This window comes from Boleophthalmus pectinirostris, unplaced genomic scaffold (genome assembly GCF_026225935.1).
Source record: "Boleophthalmus pectinirostris isolate CB_2022bp ecotype Guang Dong unplaced genomic scaffold, ASM2622593v1 HiC_scaffold_15, whole genome shotgun sequence".
NCBI lineage: Eukaryota > Metazoa > Chordata > Actinopteri > Gobiiformes > Gobiidae > Boleophthalmus > Boleophthalmus pectinirostris.
In genome coordinates, this window is record NW_026571070.1 from 20,800,310 (window position 1) to 20,825,704 (window position 25,395).

At 41.9% G+C, this 25,395-nt stretch overlaps 1 protein-coding gene across 9 annotated transcripts in view; it reads right to left on the bottom strand.

The window, feature by feature from the left end:
* sulf1 (sulfatase 1) overlaps positions 1-25,395 on the bottom strand; it is a 60,736-nt gene that overhangs the window by 13,872 nt on the left and 21,469 nt on the right. For 6 of the 9 annotated variants that reach the window (XM_055151080.1, XM_020925572.2, XM_055151076.1 and 3 more), the window contains exons 1-5: positions 16,087-16,353; positions 5,490-5,760; positions 4,907-5,146; positions 3,583-3,734; positions 1,021-1,190 (exon numbers count right to left, since the gene is read on the bottom strand). In XM_055151080.1, the coding sequence (XP_055007055.1) occupies positions 1,021-1,190; positions 3,583-3,734; positions 4,907-5,146; positions 5,490-5,661 (734 nt within the window). In that variant the 5' untranslated portion in view covers positions 5,662-5,760; positions 16,087-16,353. Of the gene's footprint in view, positions 1-1,020; positions 1,191-3,582; positions 3,735-4,906; positions 5,147-5,489; positions 5,761-16,086; positions 16,354-25,395 lie in introns of those variants that run through there. The other 3 variants (XM_055151079.1, XM_055151078.1, XM_055151077.1) reach the window with 3 other exon arrangements.

Below are 25,395 nucleotides of genomic sequence, written 5' to 3' on the forward strand. Positions count from 1 at the left end.
CGACTCCTCCGTTGCCACGCTGTCTCTGTCAGAGCTCTGCCATCATGTCAGCCCAAAGAAAGTAGCCTGGTAACAGGATACTAAAACCCCTTCAATCTACTCAAAACAAATATATCAAAGAAATTGCTTTATAGCATTTAACCATGAAACTTTCCCACATTTTTCATACAGCTGCATTGCCAAAAAACATCAAAACATACACCCACTCAGCACAACAACCTAAGCTGCCACAGCAACCACAGACAACACTCGGTACCTAACCACAGCGAATTGGGCAACCCCTTTTTAGTCACCCAACAAACCAGCCCCCCTCAGCCCAATCTAAAAATAAATTAATGTTTCAAAGGGTGTTCAAAGCACACAATGCATTCCTCCCTGCAATGGGCACACTGGTGCTACTACTGATTGATATGGACAGGGTCAGGAAGGCCTCTGTCTGTCCAATAGTGAATGAGGAAAGATGGGAGAAAGACAGGACACGTTAGACAAAAGGGTAAGCATATTTGCCAAGCATTTCACAAAGTAAATACAGTGCTCCCACAAATGATCCGTAGAGATTTAAAGTAAATTTGATTAGACAGCCTAGTGGCATAATGGTGATTTATAAAGATGGATCTTAATTCAGGCTTTGTTAAAAGCTCTTTTGGTAATTGGATTATTTCAGTTTATTTGCCAACAGTCTACGTAACCAGCAAGCACAAACTGTTGCCTCTTTCTGAGTAATGAAAACTGAGGGAGGTCAGCTTGGCATGACTAGAACTCTTAAAAAATCTCAGATCATGTCCCTGGTATTTTCCCCTGCTATTCTTAGACAATAAATCATTTTGATTTCATGCTAGCCCCAGCAGCTTCTCCGCAGCCTGTCATCACTGGGCTGGAAAGGCATGCATACTGTAATGTTATTAGATACACAAAATCATTATGAGTCGAGGTGGATGTCTAACAGCCGTAGTGGATAAGAAAGTAAACAGAGGCTCCCCGCTGACTGCGCGGTTTCATATGATCCTGAATGTAGCTTACATGTGCTGAGAGGCGTTTGGGAAGTGTTCGGCGTACTGCGGGGCCGAGTCCTCCGGGCCATGGGGGGCAGCATGACTGATAACCATCATCACAGGCCGGTGTGGGTAGATCTTTTTAGACATGCGGAAAAAGTTGATGCTGTCATTGGTGATCAAATCTGTGAAGTAGTCCTGCAAAAAGAAAAGAGCACACTTTCAATACTTTTACAAGGTGGGACAGTGCTAAAAATGGCTCCGAGTAAGAGCTTGTTTATTGAGAATGCACAACAGCCGCATTGATAAAGTAATTCACAGCAACACTTTCAATCACTGTGACATGTTGTTTTCCTCTTCCAGTAATTTTCAAATAAATCGAGAGGCAGAGCGGCTATGAACCGGGGCCATTGAGTGCACGGTCGTACCAATCTGTCGAGTCAACAGCTGGCAGTCTGCCCGAGAGTAAATCCAAGTGTGTGTGTATACAGGGTATGTACTGCTGCCCCATCACTGACTCTTTGGACTATCCAATGTGACATGGTTTGATGTGAGCGGGGCCTGGTGTCTTCACTGGTATGCTGTTATGACGGCGTCCCCCTCTCCTGTCCCCTCTCCTATTGTATCTGTCTTCTTTCATCATTTTATCCAGTTCATTGTTGTGCAACTTTTTCAGTTTGCCAATTTCAATTGCATAATCATACAACATGATATTATATTAAATCACACAATGGAAGATAGATAAAAGTCTTGGAACCACTGTGAATGACTCAGCTGCGCATTAGAGTATAAATCCGTAAATTGTTACAGGGAATACTTTGAGCCTGTCCAAACTCTTAGGTCATTATACATATCAGAGTTGTGTTGGGAAGGACACACATCATAAACAAAGGCCAAAAGCAAAAGGCAATGCACTGCTTATAAGGATCAGATCATTTGTTGTGGTAAATCCTGAATGGAAAAACTGTAAAGTAATGAAAAGGGAAATCCCAGCGCTCACTGCACTGTTCAAATTTGCATGTAATAAACAATAAAAGGACTTCAACACAGGAAGCGGTTACAGAAAACATGTGATGACATGACATTTTATCAAGTTCTGGTGCAGTATAATTTATACAATAGCTCACACCCTTAAATCATAACAGTAAAGTTTCCAGTAGATTAGACACAGTACCTGCTGCTCTGGCATGCCTCTGCTGCTGCCTGGCATACAACGTACGGAAGGGAGTGCCAGCATTTGAATGAAAGGGGAAAGGGTGATTTCCCTCAAAATGTCAGAAGTGGGTTTGGCTGATGCATCCTGTCTCTATTAATAGGCTTTATAGACAGGGCAGATTTAACGGCCTGGTGCAATAGGCTGCCGATTGTATTCACATGGCAAAAGGTACTACAGTTCTTCATGCCAAAGGTCCTAAAGTCTGAGCAACTGCTACAAAGGTAATGGCAGGTCAAAAGGAAGTGATTGTGTCATGAGGAAATCCTTTTAACAGTTCTAACAGGTCTATGGTTACACTTAGCCTTTTGGAAATGACAGGTAGCAAGTGACAGTGACATGATGGTGTGATATTAATTATTTAAACATTTGAACTACAGACTTTTATTTATAGTTATTCTGAATCCCATTCCAATGGCACCTGGTAAATCCAACTTGGGTCAGCACAGCAGACTGGCCATCCGGATTCTATAGAATAAATGGAACAAACCCTTAATCAAAATGTCAAATAAAAGTCCTCGGTCTAAGAAGTCAACCTCTGTGAACTCATCCTCCTACGTGTGGAAAATCTGAGCGAATGCCTCCTCAAATCATACGTGATTTGGTCAGCTAGCTGTGATCACTGTGGCCTTCCTCGTCTTTCTCACTCTGTTCCTTCCAGACTCCCAAGGCCCAGACCTGTCCTCCAAAAGTAGATTCATGGTTTTACACAGTCAATAGCAAATAGTGTCCATTTGGTTAGCAGGCCATAATATGCTGACCAAGCCCTTACAGTGTAAACATTTTGGTCCAGGTTTGAGAGTAACTTTGCACCCCTGTCCAAGTTGGCACTAGAACAGCAGCGCTAACATTTGGGTGTGCATCGTTTGGACAGGCCTTTTGACATGGATCCAATCTCTTCCTCTTAGATTCCCCATGTCCTTAATACCTTGCTATCTAGCATGATCTCAGGCTAAGCACACCACTGTGAAAATAGACTGCCTGCTTGGTAAATACTTTGATGAGTGATGCTTTCCAAAGGCTAAAAAGAGCTACCTTACGCAGCACACGGCATATATTTTAGTGAGTTAATTTAAGACAGAAGAGGTAAAAAAGGTGGTTTGGGATACTTAAATTTTACAGCATCTAACTGTTGAAATATATCATAATAAAGGCACAGTGCAAAGACGCCACGCAGAGTTCGCTCATTCCTTGTAATTCTCAGTTGAGGATCTCTGCAAGCCTGGATAATATTGTGATATGACTCCTGCCTGTATTTAGCAACCCAGTGAAACCTTCAATCTTTCATGCACAGTCTACATATTAAGTCATACTGAGAAAACAAATGAGTGATCAAGGTAATAGACCCTTTTTAAAAGAAATTATGGGAAGACATACCTTGGCATAATCAGCGCCATGTTTCTCCTTGTAACCATTCCGACAGACAGTATAATTATAGAAGCGGGAATTTTTTATCAATCCGACCCACTCGCGCCACCCAGGAGGAATGTAGCTGCCGTTGTACTCATTGAGGTACTTGCCAAAAAAGGCTGCCAAGAAGATGGGAGAGAAAAGAAAGTTGTAAAAGAAATCATAGGCCATATATGACAATAGCATGCCTCCTGCATGAGTTTATCTATGTGCATGTGTGGTACGTGTTCCCTGCATTTTTCTGTATGAGCTGGGCAAACAGCCAGGCTGTCACAGAAAAGGCTAATTGCAGTGTAGCAGGACTAAAAACCACAAGGCATGCTGCAGGGCCCTGGATCCCACTGGCCCCAGTGCAGAGGCTGCCTGTCATTCACACGTGCAGTGTCTGATGAGACATGACTGTGCACTGGCACTTTCCACATGTTTACATTTCTCACACACACATGGACCAGGGCTTACGGTAAACTACTGACCACCAAGGGCAATGCCAGGGCAAAGTTTAGGCTAAATTTGACTATGGGCAACTGCAACAAATGGCAACAAGTATACAGTGATGGGAAGAATACTTTGAATGAATTAAATACACAGAATACTGAATACCTGAATTAAAATGTATTTTGTAATGTATTCTAATACATGGTCCAATCAGAGCACTGTATTCTAAATAATTTAAATACTTTTACACAGAGTTCCATTATATTATAGTGTAAAACATGGCATAATTAGTTTTATTGCACTTTTTTGATAAAAAAAAAAAAAAAAAAAAAAAAAAAAAAAATCACACAGGAACTGCAAGTTCTGTTTTCTTGTATTCTATTCTCACCAATATCTTGCAGTTCAAAGCCAAAATTACATGAAGTACCATCAGACATTCCTTTTAATTTAGGAAACTAACTATATTCTGAATTCCACCAAATAAAACAGTAATTCTACCAGAATACAGTTACACAAAATTTGTATTCAGAATAGGTATTTTCAGTACATATATTGAGTTACTTCCCAATAGGGTATGCATATGACGTCTAGTCTGGAAACAGAATGTATGAAGTGTAATGTCATGTAACGCTGAAATGGAGATAACTAAATGTGTGTAATATACTAAAACTTTAATAAATGTTTTTCCTCTTTCTTGAAATTCAAGTCTCTAAAGCAAGGTGTAATCAGATTTTGTGTTTTTAGTTTGACAAGTCTATGGAGAGTGAATTAATGAATTTCCTTCAGGATAATAAAGTATTTCTAATCTAATCTAAGAAAGTCAACACATTCTTTATAAAGAAATGATGTAGCCAACCTGTCCTGTATCCAGTATTGTTGAGGTAGACTGCGAATGAGCGGGGCTCGTGCTGTGCTTGCCAGGAAGGGGAGGAGCAGTTCTCGTTGTTGGTGTATGTGTTGTGGTTATGGACATATTTGCCTGTCAGCATGGAGGAGCGTGATGGACAGCACATTGGAGTGGTGACAAAGGCATTGGTGAAGGATGTGCCACCATCTTCCATGATTTTACGAGTTTTGTTCATCACCTGAAGGGAACCTGAAAAAATAAAGTTCATTTTACTTCTGTCCATGTGTTTATTCTATTTGAGCTAGTTTATTTAATAAATTTAAATACATTTCTTTTACAAAGCAGAGTCAGTCTTTTGTAGCCTCCATCTGACAAAATAATTATCATTCACTATGTTAATAGACCAGATGGCCATTCTGCTCCGGCTTATGGCCTCTGTTTAATATTTCATGTGTGGATGAAGACCACAAATGAGCTACAAAGAATGTAATAAGATGAAATGTGTAAGCAGAGGCTTATATTTTGATTAAAAACTTGGAGGCCAATTAAATAAAAAAAACAAACAGTATTTCAGAAAGAGTTCCAGCCTTACCCAGCTCCACGTCCTGGTCGTCTGTCATAATGAGGATGATATTGGGCCGGATGTTTCTGCGGTCTCTCTGGATGCGCCCCCTCAGCCCCTGGGGCCTGGTGGTGAAGGCAGATCCTCCAGGGGCCCAATCCAGAGCGAGCAGGGCCAACCAGGCCAGCCACGGCAGCAGCATGGTGCCCGTGCTGGCTCTCAGGGTGGGCAGAACTGAGGATTATTGCAGCACAGGAGGGAGACCACAAACTCACACTGCCACTCCTATCGCCACGGTCAACTGTGGAGAAAAAAAGTTACAACTGGTCAAGCAAAAGACGAGGAGAGCATTTAAGTACAAAACGTCTCACGCAATTGTAAAGCAATTTAAATGCAAATAAAATTTCAGTCAAATGTCATCAGCAACTATAACATCAAGCAATTCAATAAAAATGGAAAACAATGGCTGTAATCCAATTTCACCTTAGAGAATTCTCCAAATGTCATAGCTTTTGCCTTTTAACATCCTTCTACTTCATATACTCTGCTCATATACTAAGCCCACTGTTACACACGGGAAGTCTCCATCTCCACTGAAGAGCCGCTGTTCAGCCAACTGTGCTGTGAGAGCACTATTGGCTGACCACCCTCAAACACCCAGGGCCACTGTTCGCCATTAGCCAATCGCAGGGCGCATTCCGCCTGTCACTCAAAAGTCCACCCCTGGTGAGTCAAGCGTGGCCGGGGCTGGTGAGAAGGACGGGACCACACTGGGGGGAGGGGGCGTGGGGAACAGAGGCGGAGAGAGGGTTCCGCTACATTAACCCCAATGCCACTGTCGCCAATCACACATTACCAGTGAGTCATCACAACACTTTGAAGCCTCCTGCTCTTTTATGGAGTCATGGTTGACCATGAAAGTCTAAACATCCTGTCTACAACCAGCTACAGTGGAGTTTGGACTTAGGATACAGTCCTGTGCTATTTTAGAACCACAAATGCATAGTTCACAGAAATACTACTATATGTAACAGAACCACTGAAGGGCATGTGCTGAAGCATGAAGCCGTAATAATGAGTGGTCCATCAGTGCCTGAGGAAATGTCCACTGTAGACAAAACCACAGAGTGGCACCATGCTGCTCTCCATTCTGAGCTAATTGCCTGAAAACAGACAGCAGGTCTATGACACCTGAGGCCGGTACAACCCCACTGGGCTGCCCAGGACAGACTTACCCAGTGATAAATTGGGTATTTTCACTGGTATTTTATTAAACGCAAATCATGGCGACATTAAGGAAGAGTGCTCTGTGAATACATTAATCTATTCATTATTACTGCATTAGTGTCAAACTGGTCTATCTTCCATAGTTGGCTGATGTCCCTTAGAGGTAGGAGCAGCTGTACAGTCATCACAACAGGCCTGTGCAAACACTGGCAGCATTTGGACAAACATGCCTCCAGCACAGAGTGGCAGGGACCACAGCAGCTCATCCTGAGTCAGACACTACTACTACTGCACAGACTAAATCCTACATACAGGAGATACATGTTTGCTATGACCATTTACCTTTAAGAATAACATGGTAAAGCAAATGTGAACGGAACACACTACTCGTGTAGTCTTGGCATTCTTTTCCAATTCAATTTAACAAGTCAGTGGCTCTCGAGGAAGGCCAGTACATACAGAGGAGGAAGTGATAAGAAGGTTCATTGTGGAACAGGAGACAAACCTTGCAGCACTGGAGTGGTTAGCCTGGGTGTTATCAATAGCTACAGTGTCTGGAGGGCTGAGAGGGAAGGCTAATAAAGAGGCGTGCATAAAGACACACAGGAAGTACATTATGTTATGAAGCAAGCAACCCTCCCTCTGTCCTTTAGGTTACCTCTCATCTTAACTCAATTCCACCTCATCCACTTTCTGCTGAGGTCATCTGAAGTTTACTCATGAGGACCTCCAGTAATGGCAGACATAGATCATCTGACAGCTGTCAATTTCAAAGTCAAAGGAATCGCCGCAGTGACTTTTGATGAAGCCTTCCTGATGATAGATGGACTGTGCTAAGTGAGACTGTGACATGGTGTGAAGCCTTACCTATCTTATCTCTGGTTTCCTGTTTAAATAAGTTTTACTTAAAGCCTTAAGTCTTGGGTGTCATCTGATGTGGATGTAAACAGTGTTTCAAAGTCATAACTTTATAAATATAAGGGCAGAGATGTATGAGAATTTCCTCTGCAATATGGAGGGTCAGGTCAGATGATGTGTTGTTTGGCTTATGCAGAAACAATGATTATGTTCACATTAAACCAAAGAAGATGTGACAAACAGCTATCACAGGTCACCATTCAGTGACTGAATCAGGTCAATGCCAAGAGTTGTGTTTTGTAAACATAGCTGACAAAGTGTTATCCACACACTGCTCTTGCCTAGGGCACTCCAGTGGATAAGAGCAAGTGAGAGCACTGCCCCACTCTCGCTCTGTGAGGAAACAGCACTAGTCCGCAAAGATAGTGTTCAAGTCTCAAACGTAATACAACTCTTTAATATTAAAATAATGACTAAACTAATTTGACTATATGACAACAAGGTCCAAGTAAAAACTTCTCATACATGAGCTGTGCACACAAGAGGCCTTTATTCTCAGACTGGAAGCTCATTCTTCTTCCTCATTGTTTTGGGGGATTAACACTAATGACCCTTTAAATGGGCCTTTGCTGTAGTCATCGTGGTTAAGCCTGGGGAGGAAGACTGCAGATGGACGGAACATAAAATGACCACTGGTTCAAAGGCCTCAAACAATAAGGCCACTATGGAACGTTTGGACACACAGCTGGCAGAAACATAAAAGATTTTCAATTTTCAGATTAATGGACATCAACACTGGGATTTTTAGAGCACCTCTGTATTTGCTAATCTCTGCCCTCATAGTTTTTTCCATCTTGCAGAAGCTTTGGCACATTCGGCATAGCTCTGATTCGGTCCGGCTACAGTGGAGACAGCTGTGCTTGTGTGTGGAGTAAAGCTGAGCATAATGGGACCGCTGCTTGTATAACCGCGCAGGGCAACACTATTTGGCTGGCAGTTGTGCCCCTCAGTAAGAGACTGAAAACCGCACACCCTGCTGCACCCTGACCCTCCCCTGACCCGCGTGGTAATATGGCTTTGATGGTGGCTTGTTTAACCTAACCTCAGCAACCTGAGGCTACCCACACACAGGGGTTAAGAGGGGAAATTCAGAGGGAAGGAGAAAATTAAGTGAAGGGGGCTGTGTAGAGGAAGTTGGAAGGTAACAGTATTTGTCACAGCGATGCTAACAAGATGCTGTCAACTAAAAAGGAGACATATCCTACAAAATACACTTTTGTGAGCTTTTAACCAGTTTACATTGGCTTTCCCCATCTTGGTCTTACTCAAGGTTTATTTTGATTGATTCATGAATGTTTGAGACCGAGTGCTTAGAAATTTTCAGTTTTCACCAACCTCCTATCCCAGCCCACATCACCATGCTTACTTGTGATTATTTATATACTATAACAGATGGTTGAAATTGTTGTGTGGCCATTAAAAAAAATATATACTGCTTACTGTCATTCTCCACTGAAGAGGTGTGAGATATCAGTTCTATACTTTAACAGGTCAATTGTCTCTTCTATCATTAAGCCATTTCAGATCAGTGCTGTCATTACAATGAACAAAATGTTAATTGACGACTGACTTATGTCATAGTTCAATAAGTTTCTCAAAGTTTGTGTTGGGATTGTTTCAAATCAACAATCATACTACAAAGAAGTGTCTGCTTAAGTAAATTAAAATAATTAAAATAACGTGTGCCTTTGGACTGGCAAATATCCAAGTTAATACATAGTGCCAAGAGGTGAGCGGGTTCACATTCCCCAAAACAAGATGCAAGTCAAACCCAAACCAGATGCAATGCCAGCTAAAGTAAATCAGCCATTCATAAAAAGGCCCAGCACTATTAGGGACAATGTGCATTTCAAAGCACATCAAATCCCCCCTTATTCCTGTGCATTCTCTCCCTTCTTTTCCTTCTCTCCCTGTGTTTGCCTAGGCCATCTCTAAGGCAGCCAAGACACACACTAACAATGGTAAAGAGAACAGAATGGCATACTTTGAATTCTGCTGGGCTCTGACTTTATACTGCACGATTAGTGGCTAAGACCTCATAAGATTTACACACCAATAAGCAGTAGCTGTTTATTGAAAATGGAAACGAGGAGAGATAAATAAGAAGTGTTAATATTTGAAGCAGACGTTTTAGTGGCGTCTGATTGCTCCCAGTGCAATTCAAAAGGGAAAAAACTATTAAGTGAAGCCTTAGATTAATATTGAGGTCAGTCCAAATATTTCTGTAATCCAAGAGCATTTGGCCCGTCTGCTGCCATGAAGACTGATGAGGGTCTTTCACACTGAGAGGGGCCTATGTCAAAGTGCAGCATAGCCAGCCGACTGAGGGGCAGGACAGTGTACCCACCATCCCGGGACCCCATGAACTGAAGCTTCTCTGTGTCGCTCACACACACACTTTGGCTCCAGATGCATTCTGGGAAAAGGCTCAAACCATGGTGGTGTTTTCAGACTCTTCAGTCTGCTGATTTGTTTGACCCAAAACGCCCAAATTGGTGCAGGATCTATGACAAAATTCCGTGGAGAAAAACAAGCAGAGTGCAGGGGTGCGGAGAGATCACTGGCTCTTTGTTTCCACATGTTTATGACCGGATAAGCCTCAACATCGACAGGCTCATTCTCAATCTTATAATGGTGCCTGTTGCAATAAAACTTCACAATAGGGCTGCACCATAAAGTTTAGCTTTTGTCAATACTGTGTTAGATAGAATTTACTTTTTAAGCATTCCTACATTATATTTAGTTTGAAATTATTCCCATCCAACTGGAATGAGCTCGTACTTGGTAAATTACCAATTTAATGAAGAGAAATGACCTTAATTCCGGGTAATGTGAACCTGGAGTGGCTAAAACCCTCATGCTTTTCCTTGGAGTTGCTTTGTAGTGCCAAGGCGGCCAGGCCACCCCATCAATATTATGGATTCATCCTATAATGTATAATTAAAAGAATCCTGCTTGCATGGAACTTCAAAGAGGAATTATTGCAGGTGGTCTGCTGAGAATCGCCATGGGGTTTGCTGACCCAATGAGGGAAATGATTATAATGCAGGTCATTGCTGAAATGGAGAAAAGTGGCTCTATTTATTTGAGTGCGTGCATACATGTGGCCCGGTGCTGGAGGTGGTATGTATTTAAGTGTTTATATCCTGAATGAACACCTTTAAATTAGGCTGTAAACCAAAAAGATCCTATTTTACAAGTGGAAAAGCATATTTACCCTTGAGCGGGGTGAGGGAAGGGCTTGAAGGCACTGCGCTAATTTATAGTGGGATATAAAGCAAGGTTAATAAAAATGTAAAGGGTTGCTTAAGTTTTGAGCAAGCACAGATTTTAATGAACTGGCCAAGATCTTTTTTTGCTATAAAATTTTGAGTTTTTAAGTTTCAAGTTGGAGTAAAGGGCAAAAACAACATCAGATAATTGAAAAAAAATCTATGTAAAATGTCATCCAAGTTGGAGTCAAGTCACCAATGTTTGTTTCTCATTGATTCAGATGCCCGATTTAAGCCAGTTAAGCCTGATTTATGATATAAGATGTTTTGGTCTTTGTGCTCCCATTAGAAATGAATCAGTACAAAAGAAAGTCATTCACAGTGCGGGTGGCTTTCACGTCCTTTTGACAAATCAAATATATAACCCAGATAAATAATTCCCTCGACCACAAAAGAGAGCTATGGCAAATTGCTTCAATGGGTTTCCACTGAGGTAATTGTCAAGAATAAAGAGATTGACTTCTTTTCCATGAAATCAGCAGCACAGTGGCAGCTAGTGAAGGGAGAGCCAGAGGACGCCTGACAGCCAGGGAGTGCAAGCTTAAAATGTTGGACAGTCTTGAAACTTTAATGAATACTGACTTAGGAAGTACATGTGGAATAGGTTTTTCTAAAGCTCTAAATTAGTGAAACCACAAGAATTGGAAAAAAAAAATGAAATGAAATGAAATGTGTTGAGTGTAAGATTTAGGGAAAAGACTGACTGTTGCAATAGCTTTGAGGGCTAAGCTGCAATTACATCATATTCTTCAGTTCAGAGAGTTCATGAAAGAATATACCGTTTGTCTAAAGAGGTTCCCACTGCTATGGTCAACTACAAACCTAATGCTAATTGTTCATCAATTATTTCAATACAAAGCCTGTTCTCACTAGGAACCAATTAGGTTAAACTCCCCGGGTGAGGTGGGATCCTCTCAGTCAGCAATCCTCTGTTAAGTATAGTGCTGCTTCTGGCACTTGAAACTGAACACCCCTAAAATATGAAGCATGTGTAGGCATATTCTGTAGACCGCAGACAAACATAGATCATGAGGAGCAGCTTGCGTGACCCTGAATGCCATAAACCCCTCCACCACACCAACACGATCCCACTCGTAAAAACTCCATTTGTCCGATTGCACCTGTGCGTGTATTTGGATATCACATTCACCAAGTGTCACTCACTGAAGTGCACCAAGTCTGCAGACAGACACATAACCAGTCATTTGTACACATCAGCTCATCTTTCCATCGCCTGTGGCACTGTGTGCTTTGCAAAGCATGTCTCGATGTCATTTGTAATTATATTTATATAATTCTATCTAACTTGGGGAAAACATTTGATATGAGACTTTGAGTCTCACTATTGCAATAATCTTACTGTATAAATGTGAATTTTTCGTTTACATTTGAGCCAACAATAAAGGGTCTTGAAAGGTCTTGAGCAACTTTAGCAAAGAGAAGGCAGTGATTCGTGCGAAGCAGACCCTGGCAGTATAAACACCAGCGCACAAGTTGCACAAGCTTTAATTCAAGTCTTCATTCTGCCACTCCGCATCAACACAACAAAGTCAAGCTGTTGAAATGCGGGCAAACAGGACCAGGGGCTCGGGCAGCACATGTCCAAGAGTCCACAGCTCGGCTCTTGTACACGCACACTCCACGTGCACGGTGCGCTGGTACGTGCACACTGTTCGTGCACAGTGCGCTGGCACAACCTCAATGTGTTTGTGCGCTCCAGGGGAGAGCCAAAGAAAAGGGGCAGAAGAGCTGAAACAAACGCATGCTGGCTTCTATTAGTCGAGCTGTGCAGCGCAATGGAGGGGCGAGCAAACTTATTCATTCCCCTGCCCTCCCTGTCCCGTCCCTCCTGTCCCATTATCTCCATTCGGGAGAGAGGCGGAATAAAAGGGACAACCCCCCTAGTGACGGCACTTCTGCCTCCAAACTTTACGCCAGCGCATTCTGACGGCTGCTTAATTGTACGTGATACAGGCAGGGTCTTTCTCTTTCAAAGCTAAAACAGATTGCTTCTCCCTGGGGAGGGGATTACTGGACAAGGAGGATGACAAAGCAGGGACAGTGCAGAGACTACAGAGGGGGTAAAGCTCAGACACGTTTCTGTATGTTTCTCTTTGCAGCAAACACAAGAAGATTATAGTGTCCATGTGTTTGAGACGCTGCACGTGTGTCACAACGGGACGCGCTCTGCAGATCTAACCTCTAATCAGGCTTCTTCAAATGGCTCTCCACACTTTCTCCACACCTCCGCACTCATCCCCCTTTCTCTCAATGCTGTCATGTCCTCTTCCACTTCTCCTTTGTCAGTCTTGACCCAGCTCTCCCTTTCGGCCTCCTAAAGCTCTGCTGCATCTACCACCACTGACATACGAACAAAAGCATCTCCGGACATCCCAGCAAAAGCATTACAATCCTCTTTCTCCTTATTCACCTTTAGCCACTAACGGCAACCCCACACTTTCTGTCACTCCATTCATTCCTGGGCTGAAACTACAAGGGCCTGGTCAGGGGTCAATCCTGGTTATTGCATAACTTAACCATTGAAAAACACATACATCATATATATTTTCACAAAAAAGACATTTTCTTCATAACTGCTTGTCAAATCCATGCAAAAGACAATAGAGAAATACCAAGCTTGTTTCAAGACAGGAGAATGACCTTAAAACCAAAACACTTGGGGGTGCTATTGTGAGCTCCAGATACTAAAATAGAAGTGTGTAAAGTTGCTGCAGGCATTCACATGTGCATGGTATATTTCTCCTGAGACATATTCACAGGAGTCAAAGCAAGGTCTGTGTTTGAACAAACTGAGAGCATTGTTTGATCAGCGAGGACAACAAAGAGCCCGAGAAAGTGGCTGACTCATCTAAAGATAGCCCTTTGGAGAAAACATGCACGAATGAATGCGAGCCAAATGCTGTCGTTTTTAATACTGGTTCATTTGGAGTTGATAGGAGTGTACAATCTCGCCTACCATACAATCAGGCCAGAATGAAGAAGACTGTCATTAACCTGAGGAGATAAACAATGGCTGGAGGAGAGGGCGGTTTAGGAAATCTTTTAACACAAAAACAGGAACACACAAGTATGCTGGGTTGGTTTGTGTATATAGTAAATAACTACTTTTGATTTCTTTTTGACTCTAACCCTTCATGGCTGCCTCCTGAAAATCACTAACCTTCAATGGTGCAGTATTTTGCATATTTATAACTTGGTACTCATCAAGGTATACAAACAGCCTCTTTATTTATATGGGCTTGGGGCTGATGGCAAAGTGCAACTTGTGCCCCCTTGTGGATAGTTTGCATAAAACTGAATGCAGTGAATTACATCCTTTGAAAGTGGTCGGAATAAAAACGCAAAAGAGAACCATGAATTGATTAAAATATGACTCCAGGTTTTCCAGTGAAAAGTATCACCCTGACTAAAAGCTACACTCAGACCTTCCAGGGCCAGCATAAAATCAATGAGGAACAAATGTGCACTGCTACATGTGTCATAACATGTTGATTTAAGGCTTCATGCATTTTTTGCAATTGTCCGACGTCAATGCCTCTGTCTGTTTTCATCAGTCGGCATGTATGAAGTCATGCAAGTTGTCTGGGAATCTCTGAATCACTTTGGCTGGCAATTTCAACCCCACACACGCATATCTGAGCTGAAGTAAAGTACTCGCCATAGTCACTCCGTGCCTTATCACAAACCAGGACTCAACTTTACTGCGTTCCCACATGCTCTAGTCTACAACATAGATTCAGATGATGGCAAAGCCGCTACTGGAACAACGTTTGTCTTGGCAAGCATCTACCCCTCAAACCTAATTATTTGCAGCAGCTGCTCTTGGTCTTGTTTGTAGCACAGAGAAACTAAAACTGTTTAAAGGATCTCCGCTCTTTCTCTTGTGAGCTGGCAAGTGTGCGCCGCATTTAAAACATCCCAAACGCTGCTTAGCCCTGCTCCGGGTAAGGTAATCACAAATTGAATCTATACACCGCGGGGCACAGTTTAAGTGAAGGAGTGATTTATGGAGCGGGCTGGTCGATACTGAAAGGCTGCGGTTTTCTCTGGGTTACTTCACTTTTGTTAATGAACTGAATTAATGTGTGTTTGTTTTTAATACAACTAAGTGGAACTGGGACTCTGGCAATTAGCTTTGACAGAGACCACAATACAATTGTCCTTCAAAACTACATCATGTCATTGAAATTCACAAAGAATTACCACATAAAGATAAAAACTACATTTTTAAAATACAGTCAGTGCTGAGGACTCCTCACATGCACACATCTAAACATCAGACCTCTAGAAACAATCAGCCTTATCTCCTGGTGATTTGTGACTAGCAGGAAGTGAATCTATGGCTGGTTTACGAAGGCAAACACAAGAGCATAGGACACAACAAAAGCTTTCACCTTTGCGACCAAGCTCTCCATGGAGCCAGGCTGCTGTCCACACAACCTTCACAGCTGCACAATCTCCACTGGCAAACACCTCGCACTCAAAAACACACATGCAAAGTGCCCAGGGCTAGCTAAAAACACTATACATCATATTCCCTTAAATAGCTCAAGTGAGGTGGGCATTCCCAAAGTCATGCCTTTTTGACATTTGGTTCGGAAAGCTCTCTTCAGCAGCTCATCCATTCTGTGGACGCTGACAAGATCTGTCACAAGTGTTTTTGGAAGAAGATTAATGAAAACTTATTTGGACCTAAATGGTGGATTGAAATTGTTTTTACTTGTTGAATAAATATTCCAGTTTAATTTCCCATTGGCAGATCTGGCATGCAAAAATAACACCATTGCTTTGAACATGCTCAATTAACACCAGTTTTCAAAGCATCACCATAAATCATTTTAGTGACACGGGTTTTCCAAATTTGCACAAGTTGTCAGTCTGTTACATTGTAAGAAATCAAAATTAACAGGTGAAGTCTTGTGCATTAGTGCAAAAAATATGACATTAATGGAATGCGCTGCCTTCTAATCCCCTGAGACGGAGGAATTTGCGACGAAGGGAATTCCTGTCATTCAGAGGGAAAACTATGAAGTGTTCGCACACACAGAGCGCTGCTGTACAGAGCCAAAGCAGAAACAAGCGCTGCTACAAATCCCTACTTATACTACAGGCTGCCACTCCTCACTGCAAGCTCAACAAGTCAAAATCTGTCCAAAAAGACATGGAAAACTAAGTGACAAAAGTCGTACCTGAAAGGAAAAGGAGCGGAAAGATTCCCAAGTGAGATTGCTCCAAGTTGTGCGTTGTCCGCGTGGTGCTTCTCTGCCGGGTCCAGCTCTTCTCATGGGGAGAGAGAGAATATGCTTCAGCTTTTAGGGCTCAAGACTCTCAGTGAAGGAGGAGAGGGGGGGACACGACCACACAGCTCCTGGGAGACAACCTCTCTCCTCTAATCCTCTCTCCGATGTGATGACACTCTGCAACCTCCACCATCTGTTGAAACACGTCCCGGAGCAGTCGGCAGCACCACTACCAAACCACCACTGCTGCTGCTGTGTCAAGGAGCCCCCGCGTGTCCCGGCCAATCACAGAGCGGCTGCTGGGTGGGGAGGCAGGGACAACAAGGACAAGGAAGGGAGACACACACGCGCATTCAAACACACACACACTCCCATGCAAGACACTGTGGAGAGTGAGGCAGGAGAAAACCCCCCTAGTCATCGTAACCTGAGAGGAAGAGGAGGGAGGGAGAGAGGGAGGGAGAGAGACAGGCAAGGGGAGGAGAGAGAGTCCAGGAGAGAGAGTGGCCAATACACTGTCGGAGATAAGAATACAAGCACAATTCAATGCACGGAGGAGAAGCTGTTTGAATTAATGTTCATGGTGACGTTTTCCAACAGTCATATGATTTCCTATTGTTTTATTGATTATAGTCTTGTTAGTCTAGTTGTGAGAATTCTCCTGCCAACTTGACTCAAAGTACAATTTGAAGTGAATCTTGCTTTTTTTTTTTTTTAAAATAAGAAAAGTATTCCTCATTTAAGTAAATTTAAGCTGTACAGGTGGCATTAACTTACATGATCATAACCAAGTAAATCTTAGTCTATTTAGTATCAAGACAACTCAATATATGCACAGGACATTTTTTGAACAAATTACTGTGAGGGCTTAAAGGTGCACCATAACTTTTTGGGTCCGTCTTGCTTGTTTCTATGGATATGTCATTGCTCTGCCTAGAATGTTCCACAGTACGGCATTAAACAGCTCTACCTGACATTTATTCAATTACACATGGTTTTATAGCTCAGAAATACCTAGAAAAACAGACATTCTGACTCTTGAGTGGGGTTGCCTCTCCACAGATCTGACCTGTAACTTGGGTCTGGTTTAGTCTCCATGAAGATAGAAAGGTTAAATACCATACTGTGTAACATTCCAGACAAAGCAATAACATCTCCACATAGAAAAGCATTTGACAGACCAGAAAAGTTACACAGTGCACCTTAAGCATGGTCCAGATACATCCCCTTAGCATTTAAATGATAAATGATATGAAGACTGTATATATTTATGTGTTAATGCTACTTAGTTCACAGCTCACATAAAACCCTTAAGAGACACGTATAAACTTCTCCCCCGTCTATGACCCTCTTCTTCCCCTGCAGCTACGGACTATGTGGTCCTGCAGAATCAAGCTGAAGCAGCAATAAAAGACTGCATTGGCTCCACGGTGGGACTGCTGTTGGCACTAAACTGTTACATCTGCAAGGCAAAGGAGCACAGGCAGCACCCCTCGCACCTACGTGTGATAAATCCTTACAGTCCCACGGCCGCATTCCTGGCCCTCACCACCTATTGCCTTAAGTGAAAGAAGGGGAGCAGAGGGGGAGACACTAAAATTACAAAGCTACGGCAAAAGAAAAAGGGAAGACTTTGGAGATAAGGTGGGTTTGGGTTTGCAGCCAGAAAAACAGTAGCGTTCGCGGCTTACTTTACAAAATATACATTCAACGGGAAGGGCATTCATCATTTTGTTGAGCCAACGTCCAACTCGCTAAGCCATTAAAAAAGGATTACGAGAGCACGGGTTCAAGAGCTGGCACTAATGAGTTAATGCTTGTTTGATATCTCACAAAGGGTTAATCAGAGGTGTGAAGCAGCCTGGCAGAGATCATTTACATATTAGAAGAATCGTCAACAGCCCAGCCGCTCTTTGATGCTTGTGTATTAGTTTGATTAAGGATTCTAAAAGGGAAGATCGCTCAAGGTGTGAATAGTTGTCACGTGAAACTCACCCACCTCAAAACAGAATTTACAGTCTACTATCATTTACCAATCTGATTACTCTGCACAAACACGCAAATATCAGAGGGGCTCCTATCTGATTCCCCCTAGGTTCACTTACAAGGATATTGGATTAAACTAGATAAAGTCTATTTTGCACTAAGGATGTGAGCTCTCCCTAGCCAGGCCTGATGTTTGTTACAGGGGCAGTCGAGAAGGAGAGAAGGCTCTTTGGGGGGAACAGAGCTCAAATTAGATTAACTAAATTCACAAAGACTGTCCCGAACCAGCCTCTCCAGCACAACTTCGCGCGCACCCCGGCCCCCCTCCCCATTCTCACGGCCGAGAGGTTTCCAAAAGGGCCTTCAGGCGGGCCAGGGGCTACCAAATCCCTACGCTCTTTACTGGATTAAAAGATGGCCACCCCACTGAGGAGCAGCACTGTTTTTGCGAGTGCTGAGCACATCTGTAAACAGGAGAAATCCACGGCAACGCAAGCTGATCCCTAAGGAGGAAAACAAGATGGCACAAAGAGATGATAACAAGAAAATGATGGAAACTTGTTATTTTAAGAGTTTTCTGTTTTTTTTACCTCCTCTGCGGGACAAAAGCTGCGATTGAGGGAGGACTATTAAACAGCCTGATCTTATGAATGACTGAGTGACCTGTAGGGGGTCAGACCAAATCCGTATTCAATCCCCTCAAAGAATGTCACAAGAATTTATAATGAAACACAACTTTATAAATACTGTATGTGTCTAATTTGATGCCATTTTAGCTTGCCCGATGTTGTCCTGTCCTGGAGTCCGCTCAGGCTGTCGTGGGCCTGGAGTGCAGGTGCAGCAGAGGCCAGTGTTGGGGGCCGGCTCGGTTCACTAACCTCATTCTCCATGGCTAAATGAGATACATAGGGGTGTCATAGCTGTGATCCGGCCTCTGAGGCAGTATGAAGGGAGCGGAAGCAACAGATTATAGCCTGAATATGAATGAAAGCAGATTGTATTGTAACACATAAAAAGAAAATTCTTGAAAACACTGTTGGAATTTTAAGAATCTATGGATCAATGTCGACACCACAAGCAACTGCAGAGATGTGGTCTGGATTATTAAAATGGAAAAGTTTACAGATTGCTTTCCTGGCTTTTTTCCTAGCCATTTGTAGTAGTGCACAGGCCTTCCTAATAATATGGCAGTCATTTCTGAAGCTGAATGAATTTAATACATTATATTTTGCAACAGAAAGTCAAACAATGAAACACCAAAAAAATAAATAAAAAGACAAGCTTTTCATTCATTTTGTGCAATACTTGAATCTCAACACAAGACATCTACATTCACATTTCAGCACATTCCTGATGAATTGTTAAAACATTGTCTGATTATTGTTATTGAAATTAGAGTTTATCAATATTGTCCACTCCACAGAATATCTAGAAATGTGATCTTCTCGGGTTCATGCTAAAGCTGAGAGTTGGGGTGCCCCGGTGTCCAGCAGGGAGGCAGCAGAGGACACGCACAGTTGGTTTTGAATGTACAGAGGAGGAATGAAAGGCAAAAGTACCGGACGGAGAAACACAGGAATATACAGTGGGGAGCAGGGACATGGAGTAACAAGGGTATAGAAAAAATAACAAACCCAGCAAGAGGGGGGAGGGGCGGAGGAGCCGATAGCAGCTGAACTTGCAGGACATGCGTGTGGAACCCTCACAGACTGGCCTCCTGCTGGGCCATGCATACACCCTTACACTCCACACGAAAATGCCACACGCACACACGCTCCGATTCATCTGTCACAGTAAGAAATGGAATCAATCATGGTTGGATCTTCTTGGACTCATTTTTGCCAGAGTACTTTGCTTGGCCCAGTTCAAATAAAAATTACTCCAAGAAGGTTTTTTTCTCAAAATAGAGAAGTCAAGTATGATGATGTTTGAAATCATGAGCAAGTAAATTGGTGTGGTTGATATTTTTTTCCCCTCATTGATCTCTCGATTTTCAATTTGTTTAAATTTTTTTCTTTCATGAATAAGATAGACTTAACTGGACACAAAATAGCTGTTTCTAACCCCAAAGTCTGAACTCTGCTGCAACATGTTTTCACTGACTGGCTGTAGACCTCTCCATTAAAAAGACCCTAGCTAATCACTGACAATTAGACATGATTAAATCTCGATTCAAATTCAACAGTTTGCCCAGTCCTAAATAAATAAAGACATGTTAGATACCAGTTGTTATTTTTAAACTTTTTTTTTTTTTTTTTTACAATTAAACCATTTGTAAATCACTAAAACTGTGCAACTGGTTTGAAGTTTGGGTTGCAGGGACATCTCTGTACTAATCACTTGTCCTTACATGTTTTTTATCTTGCTTTGTAGATTGTAGGTGATAAACCAAACAGCATCACATTTGTATATTTAAAGTGTGGGAGTCCCATTGAGACGAGCTGTGACTACACATAAGAGTGGTGTTGATAAAAGCGGAGTGTGAAGCGGTCCACAGGTAGTACTGCAGACAAATGCAATACGCTCACACATAATGAAGTCATTAGCAGCAACCCGAGATCAACTGTTAGCTAATGGTGATAGGATTTAGAGGCCTGTTCATAATGACATACAACAACACGGCCGCGCCAGGAGCCAGATGTGCTTTCACTTCAAGAGCACAGCAAAGTGGTGATCAAATGCAGACTAGTATAAGAGAGGAAACTAGACTGTTTTTTGTTTTTTAATCAAGACCAACACAAACAGCACAATCAATCAGAATATGGTAACACTATATAATTTAAACAAAGGTCAGAAAAAACACAAAACTTTTACTCTCTTAAATCTGAGGAGGTATCAGTTTTGATTTGGGTTGAGAGTGGGTCTTATACCGTTTATCTTATGAAGCCTACATATATTGATGTTGAAGGGAAAAGGCTATGCATTATCCACCGAAAAGATATTTTTAGAATATGTTTCATCAGCAGAAAACACTATCACAGCTGCCTTTTATCCTTATGTTAGTGACTTGATACCAGTTAGAGTTGTGGAAAACAAATACAACATAATAATGCTGAAGAGTATTGAGCCTTTTCCTTAGTATTGAAATGAAGTTTGCCATATTAATACTGTTTTGGAGTTTAACTGAATTTTGAGAGTCAGTCTGAAAGGACAAAAACTGCATCTAGAGAAAAAACATGTCCTCTTCTCTGAAATGACTCAATCAGACAGACCACCAGAGGAGCCACTGGAAAGCTGGATTCGGATTTTCCAAGAACTTCTGGTAAACTGAATGGAACTGATAGTGAGTGAAACCAGTGCTATCATTTTCCTGATCAGGAGAATTACAGAATGATGGAAGAGATTCAGAGGTGCCCTGGGGTCCAGGAGAGGCTGGGAACCAATACTGAAGACGAACAGATAAAAGATAATGAGATTTACAAGAGATAGCACTCGGAATGACAGACAGAACAAGGAACAAAGCTGTGATCAACTAAATCCATTACACTTAAAGTAATTAGTACCCTTTAAAACAGAATGAGTCATCTAGGTTACAATATTAGTCTCATAAAAACAATTGCAATCCCATTTTAGCTAGCTGTGTCAAAAAAAAAAAAAAAAAAAAGGTACAAATGAGTATTATCAGCAAGATATCATGTCTGGATCTGACCAGCCCAATCTACAGCTGCTTGGAGAGCAGCACATCTTACATATTGTGCATCAAAGTCATCAACACGCCATATTCAATACAAGTGTGGACCGAACTGTGCTACTTTCAAGGTACATTTTAGTTGCAAATGGTTGCAGTAAAAGATGAGTGATAAAGCAAGACAATATCTGTGTGCCTCTAGGTAGGAAACCATAAATCACCATTAAGCACACAGGCGGATAACATGACCTTATCTCCATGACTCCCCTTTTGAGAGCCACAATCTTACTTATTCTTCTGAGACGTGAGTGGGCTTTTGTTCCTAGTGTCTAGTGAATGAGGGAAAGCCCTGTGAATGCAACTAAATTCTAAATGTCTGATAAATCAAGCATATGTCAATGGTGGCCCAGAAATTAAGATTAGAATGGAGCAGAAAGGCCAGTTAATGATCCTCCCCTTGAGCTCTGATAAAAAGGCACATTTTTTTATTTGTCAGCATAAGTATACAGGAGACTGCCTGCTTGCACTACATGTTTCCATATACCATTTCATACAGACACACTTTTTTAAAAGTACATGTTATGCCCTATTTAACAGCCACCACACAGAGAATATGCACAATAATAGACTGCAGAATAGTGTGCCAAGCTAATAGTTGTTCACTGACCACATGGAGATGTGAACCAACTTAGTCCATTTCGTTTCAATACAAACAGAGCTCACAGTGGCGAGGCAGATGAAAGCCCAGAGCATGTGGCTGAGGTTAGCTCCAAGTGTTTGTTGTGTTCTAAAGCAGCGCCACTGCAGCACTGTCCATCCTCATTTATACGCAGTTGGAAAAATGAACATTTAATCCATTCAATCCACTCCTAAAGAGAACAACCTGTAACATGAGCCAAGAGCCACCGCACAACTGCCCACTGCCATGCGCATGATCGCTGTACAGCCTCACAGCTTTACAGCCACAGCATTATATAAGTCCATACATTTGTGAACCCATTACCCACATGCAATATGTTTTTTCTCATGTAAATTATTGATTACAGAGAACCGTATGTAGGTTAGTCATGTGGTCCGCATACAGTAAGAATCTACATCTTAAGATCAGCATCTCACATGTGGTACATCAAAGAAAGTCTTATTTCAAACATAGTTCCACTATATAAATGACCGTGGATTTACTAACTGATCAAGGCTCATACTGGGCTAATTAGCACAACTTTTATCTTTAATAAGCCATTTCTACTGAAATTGACACAAAAAACAAGTTTAGTGCAATTTAACAATCATTATCCCCATATAACTCTTGACCACACAACTTTTACTTCAGCCATGTCATCAACATCAAGCAAAACGGATCACCTCTACAGATGATACACAAATGTGAGAGAGTAGCACTATAATACAGACACACACACACATTGTAATATAGACACAAACACACACACACACACACAAATCATTCCTTCATTCATTACACTGAACAAAAAGTCCAAAAGCAAGACCATTTTTCGAACAGGTGCAAATTCCACCGATGCCTGTGTGCATTTGGATACTATTGCCTCTATCAACCTGGGCCAAGCAGCATGATGATGGCCAGCAGAGATGTCTGACAGCCAGACCTGCTTTGTATCACATCCAAATTGGGAAATATATAAGTGACTGGAAAGCCAGCAATGTTTTTGTCACGATAATTGGGTGTACAATTTTAGTTTCAGAAAAAAAAAATAAATCAATCAAGCTCAGACTGTTCCGCTGAGGCACTGGACTGTACACGCTCCTGATTTCACACTTCTTATGCGCTCTGTTTTGTGTGGACACCCCATCTTTCACTCCATAGAGTGGGTCTGTGTGGGAGGGTGTAGCAAACTCCCAATAATCCAATTAAGCACATAATTTCCTTTGATTGAATCGACTGTCAGAAAGCAGCCAAGTCAGAGTGAGTGAAGGGCGAAAAACAGTTTAAAAGAATAGGGGCTTTTCTATGTACTGTTGGCTGCAAATGCAAACAAAGCATTGGGGTAAAAAGGGGCTTCAGATCTGGGCAAACATGGCGGGGCCTCCTTCCCCTCCACTTTGTAACTGTCCTGCTTGGCTGGAGATCAGCTCTCTTGTCCCGGGCCAGTCTTTAGCGGCGATAGCCTGACAAGGAGCCAAACTGCGCAGGCTTTGAATATGCATGAGTCCGAGATGGGGCTCCGAACTGGCCGCACAAAGACGGATAAGTTGGAGAGAGGAAATTATGGATTCATAGCAGCTGTGCAGTTAATGAGATGCTGCAGTAGTAAGACCTAGCACCACTATAAATAAAATCTTTGACCTCGGTCTAAGTATCCCCTTGTTTCCAGCAATGAGAGGAGGGAAAACAGAGCAGGAATTCAGAATATCCTCCTCGTAAGCGCTTATCTTCTCTCTCGGGGCACGGAATCTCAGCTCCATTGACAAGGCCAAACAGGAGAAAATGGGAAACATCTGAAACTCTTGGTTCAATTGTATCTTTTGCAGCCTGATCTATAGACTATTTGACATTATGATACAAGCTATACATGAGTTCTAACTTTATTTTATAAAAGACAGCCCCCATTGTGAAAATGTAATTCCTTGTGAACATGTCTCAATCTCCAAGTATTGCTACAGTAATATGTTACTCATTGACTTCATTGTTAACCTTATTCAAAAACATTCAACCTCAGAATATTCTAGGAAGAACACAAAGGGGAGAACAAACAAAGAAAGGATGTGAAAAGACCTGTGAGGAAGGATGAGGAGAGAAAGAGTATTTGTGTAGGCCCGTGAAGAATGGCTCAAGTTTACAAGTATTCATATCCCAAAGAAGCCCTCTTAATTCCCCACTCTTCATTTCCTGTTCCTGTCGGGTCCAGGTGGAGGCTTTCCCCACCAGGATCAGGTTGGTGGGAGGTAAGAGGCTTCATATCATTTTCTATGAGCTGCAATGGCTTGGTAAAACATTGTTATAAATGTTATCAGAAACAACTCAGGGACAATATTGAAAGATGGTCAAACTTCATACTTGCCTATGACCAATGCTTACTTTCATTGTTGGGACATGAATTTAAACAAAAAGAAACAAAATGAAAAGAATTCAGATTAACAAAGGCTTTTTAAAAACATGAATAATAAAAATGAGAAGAAAAGACTTGAAACATCTGATCTGATGGTAGATGTAGCCTTTGTACACTGGAAAGCTCTTGCACATGTGTCTTTGTGTCTTTATCCAGGTCTGTAGACGAGTAATGCAAAATGGCAGGTTTATCAGTGTCAATAAAGACAAGTATTCTTTTTAAGTTTAAGTTTAAGTTTACCTGGGGCCAAAACCTGTGGACCTCACTGACTCAGGAAAACAAAGTCATATTAATACATTTGAATGCTGATTTATAACAATGCACTGAGTGAATTAAGTTTAATATTCATATGTACCTATTTGGTTGGTAGTATGGTCCCGGAATGACAAAACTGTCAATAGCACTTTCGACGATTACAAGCATTGACAAAAAGTTGACTCGAAGATTTATTTTTTCTTTCTTTTAAAAGTCTATGCCTAGCACATATAATTTCAACACTCTCATTACACAATTCAGGTCTCACATCTTCAGCCAAAAGGACACAAGCTCAAGATCATGATG